At 38.3% G+C, this 18,540-nt stretch overlaps 1 protein-coding gene across 5 annotated transcripts in view; it reads left to right on the top strand.

The window, feature by feature from the left end:
- The window catches only part of RPF2 (ribosome production factor 2 homolog), a 37,811-nt gene extending 21,661 nt beyond the window's left edge, over positions 1–16,150 (top strand). For all 5 annotated transcript variants that reach the window (XM_086317326.1, XM_086317329.1, XM_086317328.1 and 2 more), the window contains 3 exons: positions 6,726–6,828; positions 12,808–12,952; positions 13,710–16,150. In XM_086317326.1, the coding sequence (XP_086173452.1) occupies positions 6,726–6,828; positions 12,808–12,952; positions 13,710–13,889 (428 nt within the window). In that variant the 3' untranslated portion in view covers positions 13,890–16,150. The remainder of the gene's footprint in view (positions 1–6,725; positions 6,829–12,807; positions 12,953–13,709) is intronic.
- The last annotated feature ends 2,390 nt before the right edge of the window (positions 16,151–18,540 follow it).

Genomic DNA, 18,540 nt, shown 5'->3' with positions numbered 1-18,540 from the left:
TAATTTTGGTTACACTGTGTGGCCTGTGGGATCTTAGTTTCCCAACCAGAATGAGGGATTGAACCCAGGCCACGGCAGTTAAAGTGCCTAATCCTAACCACTAGACTATCAGGGAACTCCCAGTCCATCCTTATTTTTATGGTTACTTTTAAGTGTGACTACTCCTTATGGGACTTCCCAGGTGGCTCAATGGTAAAGAATCCACCTGCCAAGCAGGAGATGTGGGTTCCATTCCTGGGTGCAGAGATCCCTTGGAGAAGGGAATGGCAACCCACTCCAGTATTCTTGCCTGGGAAATCCCATGGACAGAGGAGCCTGGTGGGCTATAGTCCCTGGAGTCGCGGAAGAGTCAGATAAGACTTAGTGACTAAAACAACAAAGTAAACAACTTCTTGTATATAAAGATGATAATGAATCAAGTAATAGGTTAGTTTTAATTAGTGTTCCTTTAAAGTCTATCGTAAATTCAATTACCTCAGTTACTTTTTTTCTTCTTTGCCTTTGTCTGTGTTAGTGGCCATATCTACATCTATGGTCATTGTTTATTTATTTTAACCTCATTTCCTAATTCTTATTCTACTTTAATGTATATATCAGATAGATCAGATCAGTCGCTCAGTCGTGTCTGACTCTTTGCGACCCCATGAATCGCAGCACGCCAGACCTCCCTGTCCATCACCAACTCCCGGAGTTCACTGAGACTCACGTCCATCGAGTTGGTGATGCCATCCAGCCATCTCATCCTCTGTCGGCCCCTTCTCCTCCTGCCCCCAATCCCTCCCAGCATCAGAGTCTTTTCCAATGAGTCAACTCTTCGCATGAGGTGGCCAAAGTACTGGAGTTTCAGCTTTAGCATCATTCCTTCCAAAGAAATCCCAGGGCTGATCTCCTTCAGAATGGACTGGTTGGATCTCCTTGCAGTCCAAGGGACTCTCAAGAGTCTTCTCCAACACCACAGTTCAAAAGCATCAATTCTTCGGCACTCAGCCTTCTTCACAGTCCAACTCTCACATCCATACATGACCACAGGAAAAACCATAGCCTTGACTAGACGAACCTTTGTTGGCAAAGTAATGTCTCTGCTTTTGAATATGCTCTCTAGGTTGGTCATAACTTTCCTTCCAAGGAGTAAGCATCTTTTAATTTCATGGCTGCAGTCACCATCTGCAGTGATTTTGGAGCCCAGAAAAATAAAGTCTGACATGGTTTCCACTGTTTCCCCATCTATTTCCCATGAAGTGGTGGGACCGGATGCCATGATCTTCGTTTTCTGAATGTTGAGCTTTAAGCCAACTTTTTCACTCTCCATTTTCACTTTCATCAAGAGGCTTTTTAGTTCCTCTTCACTTTCTGCCATAAGGGTGGTGTCATCTGCATAGCTGAGGTTATTGATATTTCTCCCGGCAATCTTGATTCCAGCTTGTGTTTCTTCCAGTCCAGCGTTTCTCATGATGTACTCTGCATAGAAGTTAAGTAAGCAGGGTGACAATATGCAGCCTTGACGAACTCCTTTTCCTATTTGGAACCAGTCTGTTGTTCCATGTCCAGTTCTAACTGTTGCTTCCTGACCTGCATACAAATTTCTCAAGAGGCAGGTCAGGTGGTCTGGTATTCCCATCTCTTTCAGAATTTTCCACAGTTTATTGTGATCCACACAGTCAAAGGCTTTGGCATAGTCAGTAAAGCAGAAATAGATGTTTTTCTGGAACTCTTTTGCTTTTTCTATGATCCAGCGGATGTTGGCAATTTGATCTCTGGTTCCTCTGCCTTTTCTAAAACCAGCTTGAACATCAGGAAGTTCACGGTTCACGTATTGCTGAAGCCTGCCTTGGAGAATTTTGAGCATTACTTTACTAGCTTGTGAGATGAGTGCAATTGTGCGGTAGTTTGAGCATATAATAATGAAAATAACTACCATAGATTAGGTCAGATAGTTTATTAAATGTAATCCTTTCTACACCTTTTACAAAGGTAATTCTATGAGTCTGCTCAGGCTGCCATAACAAAATACCATAGACTGACTGGGTAGCTTATAAACAATAGAAATTTATTTTCTCACAGTTCTAAGAGTCCAGGTTTCTGCTGAGGACTCTCTTGCTGGCTTTTTGCTATGTGCTCACAAGGCTTTTCCTTGGGGAGGAAGGGAAGGAGGGAGAAGAGGAAAGAAAGGTTGAAGTTTTCTAGTGTCTCCTCTTCAAAACACTAACCCTGTGGGATCAGACCCATCCTTATGACATACCTCATTTCACCTGAACTGTTTCCATAGAGGCCTCATTTCCAAATGTAACCACACTAGAAATTAAGCAAATACTTGATTCATTATGGTAATATTATTCCCATGTTGTGGATGAAGAAATTGAGACCAGTTTACTTTTGTGCAGAGTGAAGAGGTAATAAGTGGCAGAATCAGGATCTGATCTGATCTCTGACTGCAAATCTCCTGGTATTTCTCATCAACACTGTGGTCAACCTACTGTGCCCTTTTCCAGTGTTTTTACTCATGGACACAGTCACACTTAAGGTGTTACTTTTGCTTAGAATTGATCCATTGAAAAAATTTTCAAACTGGGGCTTTCCTTCTGACTCTTAACTGATTTGTCTCCAACCCCCTTACTTCTGTTTAAGCAAGTTTTTATCCTGGTTAAACAGAACTAAGGTGTTAGAAGACACATTGGTGGCTCGGACGGTAAAGAATTTGCCTGCAATGCAGGAGACCTGGGTTTGATCCCTGGAGAAGGAAGTGACAACCCATTCCAGTAATCTTTACTGGGGGATTCCATGGACAAAGGAGCCTGGTGGGCTACTGTGCGTGTGGTCACAAAGAGTCGGACACGACTGAGTGAGTAACACCTTCTTTCACTTTAGGAAACTCAGCAGGGGCCACGGGACTGGAAAAGGTCAGCTTTCATTCCACTCTCAGATTTTTCAAACTACCGTACAGTTGTGCTCATTTCACATCCTAGCAAGGTTATGCTCAAAATCCTTCAAGCTAGGTAGGCTTCAGCAGTACATAAACTGAGAACTTCCAGATGTACATGCTGGGTTTAGAAAAGGCAAAGATCAAATTGCCAACATTTGTTGGACCATAGAGAAAGCAAGGGAATTCCAGAAAAACATCTACTTCTGCTTCGTTGACTATGGTGAAAGCCTTTGACTGTGTGGATCACAACACACTGTGGAAATTCTTAAAAGAAATGGGACTACCAAACCACCTTATTGGTCTGAGAAACCTGTATGCATGTCAAGAAGCAACAGTTAGAACCGGACATGAAACAACTGTTTGACTATTTGGGTCTTTTGCGTTTCCATACACATTTAAAAATTGTTTGTTTTAGTTCTCTGCCATTGGTAATTTGATAGGAATCCAATTGCATTGGAATCTATAAGGCATTATGGTCGTCTTAACGTGATTCTTCCAGCTCGTGAACACAGTGTGTCTGTCCATGTGTTTGTGTCATCTTCAGTTTCTTTCATCCGTTGTCTTACAGTTTTCCAAGTATAGGTCTTTTACCTTCCTAAGTAGGTTTTTTCCTAGGTATTTTATTCTTTTTGACATGATTGTTAATGGGGTTGTTTCCTTAATTTCTCTGCTAGTGTGCTGTTAAGTGTATAGAGATGCAACAGATTTCTGTGTATATTCATTGATAAGCTCTAGTAGATATTTGGTGGCATCTTTATGATTTTCTTTGTATAGTATCCTGTCATCTGCAAACAGTGATTTCTTTTAAAGAGCAGAAGTTTTAAATTTTTGTAAAATCTACTTTATCCATTTTTTCCTTTAATGGTATGTTTATGCAGTGTTTTGTTTAAGAAACCTTTGCTTATCTCAAGGTTGCAAAGACTTTTTTCATATATATATGCATATATATAATTTGTTATAATTTATATTATATATATTGTTGAAGTCATATCTTACATTTAGAGTTATGATCCATTTTGAGTTAATTTTTGTGTATGATGTGAGCTAAGGGTAATGTTCTTAAAACTTGCTACCTCATTTCATTTTTTCTTTCTTTCTTAAAATCTTATGGATGAACACATGCCTGTATGGTTTGCATTGCAAAAGCTGTTTCAGGGGAGACTGGAATTTACATATGTTGTTCTCCAGAATGACTCTGACTTCAGTAATGCTGCCACAACAGTGAGTGGGGCTTTATTAACTTGGCCACTGAAAGAGTCAGGGTTTGGTAAAATTATGAGAAAGTTTGTCATTATTCTGATCAAATTTTAGATCAGAATTTAAAAAGTATATTTGGTTTATAAAAGTATCCCTGAGGAATATTTGTTTGGGGTAGTAAGGAAAGGTGTTACGTACATGTGTTGGCATGCTTATGTCTGTTTTATATACATTAGCAATGTGATTTTCTCTTAGTTATCCATAAGAAGGAAAAGGCAAACTACAAAAGATATGTATGTCCATGCACATGGAGATTATTCCCATCTTATGAGCTAATGGGAAGACGGAAGAAAAGTGCTGGGTAGCTGCAATTGGGACAGAATATGAGATATTTCCTGTTCATGACATCATCTGTCTTGTGGCAGCTCTTCCTAAGTAATTAAGTTGGATGACTTTTTATGCATAACCTTGCCTCAGCTGAATGTTATTCGTATATTTCCATTTAGCTTCCTTCAGGTTCAGTCTTCTTAAGTGTAGAATGAGGTGACCAAACTTCACTAATGTATTTTCCAAACTTTTTTCATTCATGTGTCATCTTTGTAACTTTAGTCATGTCCATGTAGTATCCATAGTGTTGTTCACTGGAGATTTTTCTTTATATTGATTTCTCTTTTTAAAAAGAAATTGTATGTTCCTACTCTATATGTTAAATGGTATATAATAACATAAATAATGCATTATAGATTATATCTGCCTGTATATCATTTAAAGTTGTCTCATGTGCCACTTGGGTGTTACTACCACTCTGAGAAAACAACCTACTCTCTTATCTTGGTGGTTCTTTTCTGTCTTGAACACTTTAGGTTGCTTTTCTTTGCTCATATAGTTGAGATTCTTTGTTGACGTTTTCTTGGTGGCCTCCACCATATAAAAAACACTAGTTCAATTTAATAGTCAAAGTTTGAACAGCCATATTTATAGACCTTTGCTATATTAACCTATCTATCTTAGTAGATTAAAATTTTATATCTTGTTTTACATTTTCTAAAAAATTAATAATCATAGTAAACATGATATACTCTTGTGCTGAGCATTGGTTTAGAAGAACTTCAAAACTGAAAAATTATTAGGTTGGTACAAAATTGTGGTTTCAGACCGTGAATTTTAAATCATAAGTAGCTCAAACACATCTGTGTTAATCAAAATAAGAACCATTAAAATCAATACATTTTTGCTATCAAAAAATAAGTTTGTTTATTTTTGTAGCATAAAAATCTGTGCTTCGGGAGTCAACTTCTTGGAAAGCATTTTTTGTATTGTTCTGCTGGTTGTGGAAGCATTTTCCCTGCAAAAAGTTGTCAAGATGCTTGAAGAAGTAGTATTCGGTTGGCGAGAGGTCATGAATATGCTGGATGAGGCAGAACTTTGTAGTGCAGTGTGTGCAACTTTTGAAACATTGATTGGCGACGTGTAGTTAGGTGTTGTCTGCAGAAGAATTGGGCCCTTTCTGTTGACCCATGCCAGCTGCAGGCATTGCAGTTTTCAGTGTACCTCATTGATTTGCTGACATACTTCTCAGATGTAATGGTTTCACCAGAACTCAGAAAAGCTGTAGTGGAGCAGACAGGCAGCACCAAACAGTGACCATGACCTTTTTTGGTGCCAGTTTGGCTTTGGGAAGTGCTTTAGAGTTTCTTGTCCAACCGTTGAGCTGGTTGTCACCAATTGTCATGTAAAATCCACTTTTTTTGCAGGTCACAATCCGATTGAGAAATGTTTCAGTTGTTGCATAGAGTAAGAGAAAATGACACTTCAGAATGACAATTTTTTAGATTTCCGGTCAGTTCACAAGGCACACACCTACAGAGCTTTTTCACCTTTCCAATTTGCTCCAAATGCTGAATGACCATAGAATGGTTGATGTTGAGTTTTTTGGCAACTTCTCGTATAGTTGTAAGAGGATCAGCTTCGATGATGCTCTCAACTGGTCATTGTCAACTTCCAATGGCCAACCACTATGCTCCTCACCTTCAAGGTTATTGTCTCCTTTGCAAAACTTCTTGAACCACCACTGCACTGTACGTTGGTTAGCAGTTCCTGGGCCAAATACATTGTTGATGTTGTGAGCTGTCTCCGCTGCTTTGTGACCCCTTTTGAACTCGGATAAGAAAGTCCCTCAAATTTGCTTTTTGTCTAACATCATCTCCATAGTCTAGGATAAATATAAAATAAACAGCAATAGTAAATCATAAGCAGAAAACCATAAAGCAGGAAATTCACATTAAAATTATATATAGTATAACCACATTTATTTAGAATGTATTCCAATATCAAACACCAAGTTTCAACAATGCAAAAACTGCGGTTATTTTGGCACCAACCTAATACATGGCTCAGTGAACTAAACACAGAAATATAGTCATGAGATTAAATGATAGAAGGATGGGACCATCACATTTTTCAGGGATCAGTTTTGTGCTACTTACCTTTTTTAGATAAGACATTAAAGAGTTCCATTTATTTAGAATGCAGCTAATTTGTAACTGAATTTTAAAGGTATGTTGGTCTTTAAAAAAATTTTTTTTAACGACCTAATGTGTGCTTTTAGATTTCTTCAGAGGCCCCACGGTATCAAATATCCGCCTGGCTGGTTTAGAGTATGTTCTACACTTCACTGCACTGAATGGGAAGATTTACTTTCGAAGCTATAAGTAAGTGCATTTACATGTTGTTATTAATCATCAAGGTTAGCATTTTAGTGTGACTATTTAATAGAGCTCAAACTGAGAATTGGTGTCTGACCAGAAGTTTGGAGAGTTTGCAAATTTGGAGAGTTTGCAAAATAGCAGTGACAAATTCTGTGCTGGTCCTCAGGTCTGTCACTCCCCTGCTAACTTCTGCCTCTCGGAAACCCTGCTTTTCCAGGACTCTGGAGCCTCGGACACTTTGTCTGAGCTCAAAACATGTATTCAGTCTTGACTTGCCCTACTTTTGTACAGTATTTCCTTATTTTTCTTGACTGGACTTAGAGCACCAAGCTACAGGTCTTAAGCCGGCTAAAGCAAATCTCAAAACCCTGAGTCTAAAAAATGGAGTCTGATGGGAATAAGAACATTTAATGACTAGATTCATTTTACCTTCATTCTCCAGCCCAGGCCTTCTACCTTACCCCCAACACAATATAAATATAAATCCGAACAAGCTGATTTTGTTTTCATTAAAAATCTAATGACATATTACAACTGAGCCTTTTGAGATAAGCATGACTTTTCCCCCCCCGTATTTAAAATAAAGTTCTAGTGCTGATGATGGAGCCCACACTTTTCCTAAAGAATACATTGACTCCCACAGACTGCCTGTACACTGACATCAGAGTGTTGTCTGTTTTACACTGTGCCGTGGCAGTGCAGCCTGAGTGCTAACAGCCCAGGGTTGGCGGTGTCTTCTGTGCAAATGTGCTATTTGTGCAACTATCTGTGGACTTCAGCATTTCATCCATGGTTTTAATTTTGTTTTTGTCATAATGGAATACCTGATTGACCAGCTTGTGTCCAGTGAACATCTAAATGAACTAAATGTTCACCTGGTTTTGTTTTTGGTCAGTAATTTCCATCTTTTTTTCAAGTGTGTATGGAGTCAGAGATATTCAGTTCTTTTCACCCCATGAATGGTACCCCTATTTCTGGTTTTCTTTTTTTTTTTTTTCTTATAATTAGTTGAGATTGAAAACCCTTGTAGTCTGTTGTTTGAACTTCCAAACTTGGTTTTGGGACTTTTAAGAACTAAAAGCCTAACTAAACTATTTATGATATTTTGACTCCACTTATTCTAGTGTAAATAGAATGCTAGATTTTAAGTAAAAAGAATAGATATGCAACAAGCAATGAAGGTTTACTGTATAGCACAGAAAACTATAGTCAATATCTTGTGATAACCTATAATAGAAAATAATTTCAAAGATAATATATGTGTATATGTATAACTGAATCACCTTGCTGTGTACCTGAAACATTGTAAGTCAACTGTACTTCAATAAAATCTATATATATATATTTCCCTGGTGGCTCAGATGGTAAAACGTCTGCCTACAATGTGGGAGACCCGGGTTCAATCCCTGGGTCGGGAAGATCTCCTGGAGAAGGAAATGGCAACCCACTCCAGTATTCTTGCCTGGAAAATCCCATGGACAGAGGAGCCTGTAGGCTACAGTCCATGGGGTCGCAAAGAGCTGGACACGACTGAGCAACTTCACTTTCATATATTAAGAAAAAAATGTATATAAAATAGATGACTCCTATTTATAGAGCAAGAAATAAAAGATGAAAAATCACTAACATAAAATCTTTTTGAAAACTTATGTTAAACAAGGAGACCCTGGGAATACAGTGGAACTAAAATGTAAAGATAAAAATCTTTGAGAAAGAGAAATGGATAGTAACAATAATCTAGAACTCTTTCATGGTGAACAGTTTCGAAGAAAGTATTCTCTTATGTCAGAACTTACATTTAGTGAGGTTTTCCTGGTGGTTCAGTGGTTAAGACTCTGGGGTATGTAGGTTCAAGCCCTGGTTGGGGAAATAAGATCTCACACGCTGCATGGCACAACCAAAAGTCTTTGGTTTTTTATTTAAAATTGTGTTTAGTGAAAGGAAAGATTAATTTGTTAAAAAAAAAAGAAAGAAAGAAATATAAAGAAAACAAAGCAAAATGGACAGAAAATTAGCAAATCAGACTTAAGAACAAGAATAAATTGACAGTGTAACTATAAATAACCATCCATCCACTTACTTTAAGAAGTAATTTATTATTGTTGAAATCACTGTTAGTATGACATCTCCCATTAAAATAAAAAAAAAAATTTGAATTTTAAAAATTAGAAACCCTGCTGTAAAATTTTAATCCCAGGTTTTCATATCTATATCCCCTAATACCTGTTAGCTATTTACTTGAAATAGAAAATGGACAGTGTGATTGAGAGCAAGCTGCTAGTGGGAGAATCCCTCGATGTGGATTAGCTTAGCTTCCTAGGGCTGTGCTCTGCTTAGGAGAGGAAGAGGTGGTCCCTGGAATGAGCATCAACTCTGAGCCTAGTGACCTAGCTCTGTGCCAGCCTTCACCACAGAACATGGTCAGGTCACCTCTCAGGGCTTCTGTTTTTTCTTTGCAAAGTGTAGTGATACCATTTAGGTAATTCTGAGGTACCTCTGGGATGGGTAATTCTTTTTTCAGAAAGAGAGAGGTGCAGACAGAGGTAGGAATGTGCCAGAAAAGAGTTTCTATCCTCGTGTGGCTTCTCAGGATTCTCACAGGCTGCTCTTGGGTGTCCTGCCCTCTTCCAGCCAGCCCTTAGGCAGAGTTAAGGTGATAGTTAATGTGTGTACCCAGTCACTCGGTCGTATCCCACTCTGCGACCCCATTGACTGTAGCTCACCAGGCTCCTCTGCCCATGGAATTTTCCAGATAGGAATACTTCAGTGGGTTGCCATTTCCTACCCCAGGGGACTTCCTGACCCTGGGATCAAACCTGAGTCTCCTGTGTTAGCAGGCGGATTTTTTACCACTGCACCATGGGGGGAGCCCCAATAGTTAATATTGACACTTATTAATTTGTGAAGATGAGTAAGGATTATAAAATGGTTTTGTGCTTTTTGGATGAAAAGAACTGTGAGTATGAAATTACATTAATAAACATTTTGACCTGACCTTTTGGGGAAATAAATCATAGTGTTACTGGCATCTTCCTGTATATCCTATAATAATTAATTCCTTGGAGAATTTTGTTCACTATAGGGCCAGAACTGTTAGTATGAAACAGAAGATCTTTAATAACTGCCATGTATGCCTTTGCCATGGCATCGGGTAGGTTTTATGGGGAGAAATATGCAGAACAGGAAGTATTAGCATACCTTAAAAAGCAAACAACATTCTGGGCAGGGAGTTTAAGTACTGAAAACAGAATGTCAACAGAAGAGAGGGATGTGAAAGGGAGGAAAATAAGGAAATTACAATTTAAACAAGAGGGTAATGCCAGTCTTTCTCAAGAAATAGGCACATCATGCATAAATATATAAATTACCGATTCACATGTCTAATAGCCTAAACCCATCCGAGAGGGAAGGAACTGGGTTCTGTTTGTCTTTGTGTCCCTGCTTCGTGTACCATGTAGTCTCCCAGAACTGAATGTCACGTTTGATTTAGAGCTTATAGGGAAACAAAAAGCAGAGCTTGAGGTTAGGATCTGAGATGGAGATTTACATGGGGTGTAAATATTCTGGGCAGTAGTAGGTATTTGACTGGAGATACAAAAGCCTGGAATCAAAATGTCTGCTTTAAAAACAAGTGCGTTGTTTATGATGGCATTGAGGGTAAAGGAAATGGTTTTAATTTTATTTTTTAAGAGTTGATATTTAATAGAGTCTTCATGTATTTTCTTTAGTATGATCACAAAAATCCTTTATAAATCTCTTAATACATTTCCTCTGAGAAAGTGTAAATAGATGGTTGTTTGTTTTTTTTTAAAGATTAACATTTAATGATTTTAGATTCTAGATTTCATGATTAAATTCTGTTAATGAAAAGAAAAGATGATAGCTCTATCACGAGAAACCGTATGCAGAGAACTGAAAGCTGGAGTAAGTTTCCTTCTATTTCTATCAAGTAGAAATAGAATAATAAGCATACGCAATGAAGTGATTAAGATCATCCACACATACTGTCTAGTATGGCACTATAATTAATTCATCAGTAAGTAGCAACATATATAGTTATATGTAGTTACATGGAAACAATCTTATTAACTTTCTATACTGCTCAAAAGATTACTCTGTTGGGAGGACACTTGCATAAATAAAAAGGTCCTTGGGTAATCTGACTCCATCAGGCCTGCCATGAACTGTTCTGGATTGACAGGTTTTCCATTTACCTGAAATTAGCATTTTAAATGGAGAAGGAAATGGCAACCCACTCCAGTATTCTTGCCTGGAAAATCCCGTGGACAGAAGAGCCTAGTGGGCTGCTGTCCATAGGGTCGCACAGAGTCAGACACGACTGAAGCGACTTAGCATGCATGCATGCACTGGAGAAAGAAATGGCAATCCACTTCAGTATTCTTGCCTGGAGAATCCCAGGGACAGAGGAGCCTGGTGGGCTGCCGTCTATGGGGTCGCACAGAATCGGACACAACTGAAGCGACTTAGCAGCAGCAGCAACGTTTTAAGTGGCAGAAATTTTTTTCGTTTAAATTTTATGTATGTGACTTCCTTGATTTCTTAGGTTAATCTACTGAACACAAAATATTAATCAAGATTTAGTCTTTTTTTTTTTTTTTTCATGTCTTTTGTTGTTGGCTGCTCTGCTTGGCATGCAGGGATCTTAGTTCCCCATCCAGAGGAGTGCTAACCACTGGTCCACCAGGGAATTCCCAAGATTTAGTCTTGATATGAGTTCAGCCTGATAAATACAGTTTATTTGAGGTATGAAAGATGTAGAGGCGATTGCAGAATAAAAAATCAAAACCTGTGATATAAAAGAGTCACATGGTCACTGCCCCTGTATGCTTTGAGTGAAATATTAAGGACAATGGCATGATGTCAGCCATCTTCAGCTCCTAAAAATGTTTTCCCCTACGCAGGCCAGAGACAGGCCTTCTCTCAGGTCTCTTCTCCCAGAGCCCCCGTGAGGAGAGTGGCTTAAGGGCCCTTGTTTAAGCTCTTTTTTTCCCTGTGCTTGCTCCCTTCAAACCCCATACTAACATTTCTTTTATCTTTTAATGTTTGTATGTTTTTGTTTAACATTTCTGCTCTTTACATATCCTAGGCTCTGGGGTTTTTTGTTTCGTTTTTCCTTTTTGCCTTGTTTAATTGAGTGTGAACTACCGTGTCTGATATAGCGTACCTATCACTGTGACTCTTCCAGAAGCCAGTAAAAGCACTTCCTGTAAGTGGACTGTATTGGTTGGTTGTCTTCATGTGACGCAGGACTTTTAATAAGGTTTTACCCATTTCACTCCTGCTTCCTGATATTTGCTTGTTCCTGGGTATTACTTACTCTGCTTTCCTCTTCTGTTCTTTCTTTTCTCTGTGTCACTTGTTACTTCTTTCTCATTCTGGCTTTTATGTGAAAAGGCTCACCTTTTCTGAACATTATTATTTAGTCCTTTTCTGTGTGGAGATCTGGTCACCATAACGAATATGAGTCTTTCAGCACAAATAACCTTCAAGTCTTTGAGCAGTTCTTACGATGTCACTCCCCAAAAAAAGGATTAAATGAATCTCCCTTCTTCCCCCCACTGTATTCCTCTTATGCTTTCGGATCCAAGGTTATTTATACATGTGGTATCCAGAAAGTCATGGTTTTGTTACGTTCATCCCAACCTATAGAGATCAGTGTCTGTGCTTTGGAGAAAAGTTGATTCTGAATGGGTCTTAGAGAAATAAGAATTTGTTAATTATGTAAATATAATGTCTTAAAGATCCACTTAAAATTTTTTATATAATTATATAAACCTTAAATAAAGAAGTCAAAAGATTCCACTTCTTAGGAGGACTATCTGTATATAAAGTATTAAAATTAGACTTTCCAAACATTTTGTTATTTTATGGAACCATAATTCTCTAGAACAAAAATATTTGGAGGAGTGGGACTTTGATTATCAAAGTCAAAGCAACATTTCTTTTTGCTATTTCATAAAGGTTGCTGTTAAAGAAATCTGGCTGTAGAACACCACGGATTGAATTGGAAGAGATGGGACCCTCGTTGGATTTGGTTCTGAGGCGGACACACCTGGCATCAGATGACCTTTATAAATTATCTATGAAAATGCCCAAAGCCCTGAAGGTACATGACTTGCAGATTGGTGCCATGTTTAATTGTATATTCCTCTCTTCTTTCCAAAAAGGGTTTGTAGCATATTATATTAAAGGACATATATAAACAGATCAATATAATAGATAAAATTAGACTTTCAGAGCCAAAGAAAAGAAGGAAGAAGCAAATAAGCCAATCATAAAGGATAATAAAATTGTAGAAACCAAGCATCAAGTGTTGCCAAGCGCTTCCTGGTAGCCAAGACTGCCAGTTTTCAGCAAAAATAGGTCTCATTTTGGGCATTGTGAAAATGTAATTTCAAGCATAGATGTATAACCCATACTTCCATAAAATGTGTTTTGACTTTTGAATGGTTTTAAAAAGCAAGTAGAAATGGCATCTCTGGAATTCCAGTAAAGATTTGAAATGATAGTCACAATCCTTAAGCTAAACGAAACAACTTCTCTCTGTGCATGACAATGATTATTAGAATAGTCTCTTAGGTTGCTTCTCAGTGTGACCTGATAATTTACGGGGGAATTGTAGAAATGCAGAATCTCAGATTCTACCCTAGTCCTACTGAATTATAATTTGCATTTTTAACAAGATCTCCAAGTGATCTGCATATACCTAAGTTTGAGAAGAAAGGACCTATAGGACTATAGATTCCATATCATTGGAAGGTTCTCACTAATGGAAGTTGTTAAATGATAGTTGTTATACACTAAATTTTTATCAGTTCATAATAGTAGACTCAACTGTTTTTTCATATATTACTGTTTCTTAGCCAAAGAAGAAGAAAAATATCTCTCATGATACTTTTGGTACAACTTATGGAAGAATTCATATGCAAAAGCAAGACCTAAGCAAACTACAAACCAGGAAAATGAAGGGGCTGAAGAAGCGACCTGCAGAAAGGAAAGCAGAAGATGAGGAGAACAAATCAAAGAGAATTAAAAAGAATTGATGGAATTTAGCCAATAACTGCATTTTTATTGTAGTCTTAAGAGAATTATGAAGCATCCATTGTTTCAGAGTTTCTTATAAGATTTTATTGTATATTTTTGTAACTTGATAATTTACCTAAACTATATATATTATATACATTATGAACAGTAACATACTAGTATTAGGTTGAAAGTTACAATCTTACTGTAGATATTATACCCAGGTATGCCTTTTTCTTTCTATGATGTGACATTACCCTCTGCCCACCCCCTACAATGTCCCATGTCTCATTGGGTAGATAAGTGAGGAAGGATCTCTAGAACAACCAGTGGTATTTTAGAGAATTTTGAGTTAAGCCCTAGATAAAGGGAGGAAGTCATGGAAAGTATAAATGTTCCAAAGTAACTGTATACATGCTTAGTGTGAGCTGCCTGGAAACTTTGACCCCATCTCCCAGCATATACCTACAACCTGACTTTCCTGTTCTGCCTCAAATTCTACCAGAGATTCATTTTGAGATTTTAAGTTTTATGTCTTAGAACATAAATCTCTGAGATGTCCACTACCTGACATATTACCTTATTTTGATTATTTTAATTTCAAGAGATTCTGCTACTAAATGGAGCCTTATCCATCTTCTCAGAGAGAAAAGAAGTTTTGCTAAGGGGAAATGAGAAAAGAGGGAATGGTAAGTTAAGGCACAGGACATTTGAGGGTACCAGGTAGCCCTAGGTAAAGGGCACACGGAGGCCCTGGGTGTTTACATACTGAGTAGGAGTAAGTCAAAGCCAAACAGCTTGTTTTGAAATTTTCTTGAAGACTGGCCCTGTGCCTAGAAAAATGGCAAAAGGCTTTCTACTTCCTATTCTTAGTATTGCAAACTTGTTTTCCCTAAATGTAAATTTTAGTTTCCTTGATTGAGTCCCTGGCAAAGAGGCTCCTTTACACAACCCAATTATGCTGTACAAGAAGAAATGTACATAAACCATGGTGTGTTATATGAAGTAGAAATGCTTTTGTTTTCAATTCCATGTCAAGGAGCTCCTCCATGTCTTTATGTGTGCATGCATTTATGTGAGTTTGCTGACACTAAGCAAAAGCTGGAATCTCAGTTTTACTTTCTTTATCCTTTCTCTTTTGTAAACCCATTCCTTAGCCTTCTCTCTCCCCATCGCTTTCCAGATGGCTGATACTCTCCTCTTAAAAAGGAGGGCGTTAGTATCACTTAGGTGCACTTGTTGCTTGATTATACATTGTTTTTCTTTTTTTTTGGCTTCTCGTTGCAGAACACAGGTTCCAGGCACACAGGCTTCAGTAGTTGCAGCACTCAGGCTTAATAGTTGTGGCACATGAGCTTGGTTGCTCCAAAGCATGTGGAATCTTCCCAGACCAGGGATCAAACCTGTGTCCCCTACATTGGCAGGTGGATTCTTAGCCACTGTGCCATCAGGGAAGTCCTTGATTATAAATTTAACCAAGACTACATAATTTTAGACCTGAAAAAAGGAAAGTGAAAGTGAAAGTCACTCAGTTGTGTCCAACTTTGCGACCCCATGGACTGTACAGTCCATGGAATTCTCCAGGTCAGAATACTGGAGTGAGTAGCCTTTCCCTTCTCCAGGAGATCTAGACCTGAGGTAGGCAGATTATGTCTAAATGGAGAGAGAGGGTTAAATTAAAACGATTCATGTCCTGCCATCTGCAAGTAGATGGACAAGAGTTGGGGAGAAAGGGAGTCATGAAAGGAGCATCAGTAATGATAGGCATATAGTCCTTGCCCAGCGCTTGACCCCTGCCTGACAGGTCCAACTAACACTGATGAAGATAGTGATTCAGGAGGCAAAGCAATGGGCCCTTTTCACCAGTCACTTACAAGAAGGACCCTCTGCCATATTGAATGGCTGTTAGTATAACTGATGCCATCAGCGCCTCCTGTCCTTCAACTGACCCTACCTAGGGCTGTACTGTGTAGTAAATCTCTGTTGTCAAGGGCTTTGTAGTGAATAGATACTGTTTAGTGATCATTAGGTCCAGGTGGCCTCTGCACTCTTTAGTATTGTTAGGCTCCAAACAATAATGAAGACCTTGGCTGACGTATTCCCAGTACCCAAGAGACTAGTTACCCGTTCATAAATCTTGACTTTGGAACGCACTTCCTGTTTTCCAAGCACGTACCCTCGTACCCTAGGTTAACTATAAAAATCTCCAGTGGCAGCTGCAAATGTTTCCGGATGTCATCCATCCCATCCTACCCTCTAAGTAAACTACCCTATAATCTGATCGCTTGGTTGTATGAAGTGTCCTGCCTCATTTTTGGGTCTCAAGATATTTTCTCAGTTTGGTGGGCATGTTTTGTTCCTTCTGTCCAATAACACCTTGACCCCTCTCCATCAGGAAGACCTACCTCAGCATTTCAACCAATCAGTGTAAAGATCACCACATTTTCTGCAGATGTGACGTCTTTAAGTGTTTTGTTGTTTTAATCAGTAACCTTCAGAGGTAGTGAAGGACAGGGAAGCCTGTCATGCTGCAGTCCATGGGGTTGTAAAGAGTTGGATACAATTTAGCTACTGAACAGCAACAAACTACAAGCTTTTGTTTCCTGTGCAGTTTTTTAGTCTTTGAATCTTCTTCGTAAGAGAATATTACATAGTATTACTGAAATCTAACTCAAAGACTTTTTGTTGTAGTTGTCAACTATCTGAAACTCTTGATTCACCATTTATATGGTTTTTGTGGGAAGTGCATTTTAATTTCCATTTGTCCTTGAACTTTAGAACACAATATACACTAATTGGAGAAAATGTATCCATTTCAGTAAAGGTGGTAAGTTGCCTGTCCTAAGTTTTACTTAAATTTGGTTTTTGATAGATGAGGAAAGCAGATTATTATTTTTTTTAAATACAAAACTTGTATATTTTCTAGGATATTAATATTAATACCAAGGTATATACAATTTCATGAAGTTTGATTCCTTTTTATAACTTAAATGCTATTTATTTTCTTGGTATTGAACATGATCCAAAGTAGAGGTGTTATTACCCAAATTAATAAAGGAAGCGGGTGGAGGCGAACTTAGCCCAAGTCAGTTTTCAGTTATCTAGCTTCTTCTGATGTCTTCTTCCTTTCATTTATATTTTTACCAATTTCTCCTCTCCCCCACCCAAAGGTGAGGCCAGGAACGGATTCACAAAAGTTTTAAAACGGAAGAAGTTAAAATCACAAACCACTGCTAAATTTGACCAAGAAGAGAAGGTTTGTTTTTTAATGAAATTTCAATATCAGTACTTTGTCCATTATGAAATTAAGAGCCTACAAAAATACACAGTATTTATTATTATCCTAATGAACTTTTAATGGATCATAGAAATCATCAAAACATCTCATAACTGCATGAAAGGCAGATACATTCTAGTGTGTATATATATATATATACTAGTGTGTGTGTATATATATACACTAGAAATTATGAAATTGTATAGAATACACAATTTCATTATGAAATTACACATTACATTCATTACACATTATGAAATTGTGTAGAATATTATTCACATCCATTTAAATATGCTTCTGTTGGGTCTTCCTTGGTAATCCAGAGGCTGAGACTCTGCGTTCCCAGTGCAGGGGACCTGTCTTTGATCCCTGGTTGGGGAACTGGTTCCCACATGCTGCAACAAAGATCTGGCACAGCCAAATATTTACAAAAATACATAACCTACTAAAAAAAAATAAGCTTTGAACAAAAAGTTAAATTGGATTTGTTGGCTCAAGGTTTATGCCAGCTGTGAGAAGAAAGTCAACTTGCTTTTATATGTATATTGTTTTCCTCTCATACCAACAACTTGAATGGTTCAAGTTTAATAACAGCAAAGATAACACTTTTTTCTATACCACCCAGAGTGGACCATATTATGCCATGTTTGAAAATTTTGACTACCTTTCTTGAATTGAAGTCATTTTGCACCTTTTCCAGTTCAAAATTCTTAGGGAAAAAGTTTTAGAGTAAGGCATAAACATAAGGTAAGCCTTTCAGCATATTTAATTTTCTTGATTTGGTGCTTCCTTGAAACAACTTCTGTTCCTCCCCCAATCCATTCTCACCTCCCACCCTGACTTGTCACACTCTGAGCACCAGAAAGTAGGTTCTAAACACAGGAAGAAAGGTCTGAGACCACAGGCCCCTGCTGGTTAGTGGGGCTGGAGTCTGTATTAAAGAAGATTAAAACAAAAAAGGGGTGGTGGTGATCGGAAAGCTTCTAGAACTCAACAGTTAAGGCTTTTGCCAAGCAAGGAGCAAGGCCCCTGAGCTTTAAGTCTTTTACTGGATTGGAATTGATTCCTCAAGCTCAGACAGGCTCACAGAAGCAGAGTGGCAAGTGTTGGCTCTATGAGGCATGCCTTCCCATTAAGCTGGAACCCAGGGCTGCAGAGGCCCTGTCTCTGGATGCCAGATCAGGGGAAAGGACCTGCAGCCAGAGCCAGAGTTGAGCTTAAGCAGAGGCTATGTTCAGGGATCCCCTCTGTCCCTCTGAAACACTGCAGGCAAGCTCAGAAAGAGGTTTCTGGAGGGCAAAGCACTACCTGTTTAGTGTTAGCAGGTGCATTTAAAATGGACTTGGAAGATTCACATACATCAACTTGAGAAATTTATTTTCCCAACCCCTTAG

The sequence above is a fragment of the Bos grunniens genome, chromosome 9, assembly GCF_055505025.1.
Source record: "Bos grunniens cultivar Pamir isolate PY7600 chromosome 9, Bosgru_T2T1.0, whole genome shotgun sequence".
Taxonomy (NCBI): domain Eukaryota; kingdom Metazoa; phylum Chordata; class Mammalia; order Artiodactyla; family Bovidae; genus Bos; species Bos grunniens.
This window is presented reverse-complemented; position numbering and strand designations above follow the sequence as displayed.